Consider the following 2,847-nt stretch of genomic DNA (forward strand, 5'->3'; position numbering starts at 1 on the left):
TTAAAACAGAAAAGTGATTCCATTAGTCCTAAGGGTCTGCTGCTCCAAGGCCACACAATTTGAATTAGCTTTGTCCACAAATAGCTCTGTGGGTGTGATCTCTCTCTGGAAACTGAAAAAAGTGTATTATTCAATCATTTTTATGAATATTCATTAAGAGCTGTCTAAGTGCAAAGCATTATGCTAATTCCCAGTCACTTCTGGTAAACTAACTTACACAAACTGATTTTGAGCCTATGAAAAAGTTCTATTTGAAACTTTCTGCTCAGTAAGATGCTTCTGAGTGAGCCACTTCAAAGAATTCTCTCTTGGAAGAGGCATACAGGAAAAGTGGGAGGTAGAGTAAAGAAATGTCTTATTTAAATTAAAAGACTGATCATAAGACTCAATGTTCATGTAAGATGGATAACAGACTTCCCAGAAGTGGCTGTGAATTACATCATGCATTACAATGTTCTCCTAAACCAACTTTGAGGATAGTTTTTTTTTCTTTTTTTCTTTTTCCTTTTCTATTTTTTTTTTATTTTTATTTATTTACTTATTTTTTCTTAATCACTTCTGGACTATTCTCTCCTGAAAGCAGAACTGTTCTGATGTAACCACCTACTCTGGAAAAAATTACTGCCAAGAGGAGAACTACCCAGTCTAATATCCCCAGAAGAAAACAAAAAAGAGAAAGCAGTTAAAATGCACTCTATACATCATTCCCCAGGCTCTGGTAAATACAGACCTTAGTATTAGAAAAGGGTGTTGACAATCGGAGCTCTCATGTACTGTCAATGTAAGTGGAAAATAGTCCAATAATGATGGAACACTGTTGAGTTTAATCTAATAAAATTGAAGATGCACATATTCTATTATCCAGCGTATAGAAATGCATGCATGTGTGAACCAAGAAAAATGAACTTTATATTCATAGTAGCATTATTCCTGACAGCTAATAATTAATCTGTTACGGTTTATTCATGGAATGTAATAGTATAGAGAAGGAAAAATAGAAAAACTACAGATACATGCAACAACATGAATTTCACGAACTTACCGTTGAACAAAAGAAGCCATCCAAATATATACTTTCCTTTATGTAAAGTAGAAAAACAAGAAAAACCAAATATTTTTGTTTAGGAATGCATACTTTTTTATTAAAATAAAAACAAAGACGCGATTACCTTAAGGAAAAGAGAATGTTACAATTGGAGGAATAGAGAGGCAGAGGATAGTGATTGTGATGGAGCATGAGAGAGGATTCTAGGATGCAAGTGATAGTCTATTTCTTGACCTTGGTAGTAGTAATACTATGGAGGTTTATGTATAATGACTTATTAAGCTATAAGTTTATGTATTAAGCATGTTTCCATATATTTCACAATAAAGAAACATTTCTGTCTACCCACTGATATTCACTGGCTGCTTGTGTTTTTCAGTCCAGTGACTAAGCCAGAACAATATTTCGGGATTAGACAAAAATACTAACTACTGACATATAAATGTTTATTGCATTCCACAGAGTGGTTTCAATACATATGTGGGTCCCCATATACACAGACATTCAATAATTTGATGGTCTTTTCACAGTTCCCAGATACATGAATATCTCCAACACCCCCAACAGCTCCAGCACCATCACTGGCTTCATCCTCCTGGGCTTCCCTTGCTCCAGGGAGGAACAGATCCTCCTCTTTGTGCTCTTCTCTGTTATCTACCTCCTGACCCTCATGGGCAACGGGTCCATCATCTGTGCGGTGCGCTGGGATCAGAGACTCCACACCCCCATGTACATCTTGCTCGCCAACTTCTCCTTCCTAGAGATCTGGTATGTCACCTCCACTGTCCCCAACATGTTAGCCAACTACCTGTCTGACACCAAGGTCATTTCCTTCTCTGGGTGCTTTCTCCAGTTCTACTTTTTCTTCTCCTTGGGTTCTACAGAATGCTTTTTCTTGGCCATTATGGCATTTGATCGGTACCTTGCCATCTGCTGGCCTCTACACTATCCAACCATTATGACTGGACGTCTCTGCACCAATCTTGTGATCAGCTGCTGGGTGTTTGGTTTCCTCTGGTTCTTGATTCCCATCATCATCATCTCGCAAATGTCCTTCTGTGGATCCAGGATTATTGACCACTTCCTGTGTGATCCTGGTCCCCTGTTGGCCCTCACCTGTACTAGAGCCCCTGCAATAGAGTTAACTAGCTCCACCTTAAGTTCTCTGCTCTTATTTATTCCCTTTTTCTTTATCGTGGTGTCCTATGCTCTTGTTCTGAGAGCTGTGTTGAGGGTCCCTTCAGCAGCTGGACTAAGAAAAGCTTTCTCCACCTGTGGGTCCCATCTGGCAGTGGTTTCACTGTTCTATGGCTCAGTGATGGTCATGTATGTGAGCCCAACATCTGAGCGTGAAGCTGGGATGCAGAAGATGGTGACTTTATTTTATTCTGTAGTTACTCCACTCATCAACCCTATAATATATAGTCTGAGGAACAAAGATATGAAACATGCTATGAAAACATTGTTGAGAACATAAAAGTAAGAGCCTTGGTTTAAAACATTTGGGGGCAGAATCTGTTTTTAATTTCTTAGCGAAAAAGAAGACTACCTGAGATCACTCAGAAAATTGTTTATATTGTTTTTGAACCTTATACACCATACAGCTTCTTTCCTAGAATTTATGGGGCTATAAGGGATCTCAAAGATGAACTCATCTCCCTAATTTTAGAAATGACAGAGTCATAGATTGAAAAAACTTAGTAGAATTTGTTGCAGAAATAGAATTAAAAATATCTCCTGCCAAGACAGAAAACCTATCCACAAAAGTAGAAGAGAAAGAAACAGTTTTATTATTGAATAAG

General features: G+C 38.0%; 1 protein-coding gene across 1 annotated transcript; it reads left to right on the forward strand.

The window, feature by feature from the left end:
• Positions 1-1,571: 1,571 nt before the first annotated feature.
• Positions 1,572-2,522, forward strand: LOC106967515 (olfactory receptor 11G2-like). The gene has a single exon (XM_015063729.2). The coding sequence runs from the start codon at positions 1,587-1,589 to the stop codon at positions 2,520-2,522; it is 936 nt and encodes a 311-aa protein (XP_014919215.2). The 5' UTR covers positions 1,572-1,586.
• The last annotated feature ends 325 nt before the right edge of the window (positions 2,523-2,847 follow it).

The sequence above is a fragment of the Acinonyx jubatus genome, chromosome B3 (genome assembly GCF_027475565.1).
Source record: "Acinonyx jubatus isolate Ajub_Pintada_27869175 chromosome B3, VMU_Ajub_asm_v1.0, whole genome shotgun sequence".
Taxonomy (NCBI): Eukaryota; Metazoa; Chordata; class Mammalia; order Carnivora; family Felidae; genus Acinonyx; species Acinonyx jubatus.

What these genes read in the sequence shown, in the direction of transcription:
- LOC106967515 (XM_015063729.2), top strand. Translation starts at nt 1,587, where the DNA reads ATGAATATCTCCAACACCCCCAACAGCTCCAGCACCATCACTGGCTTC.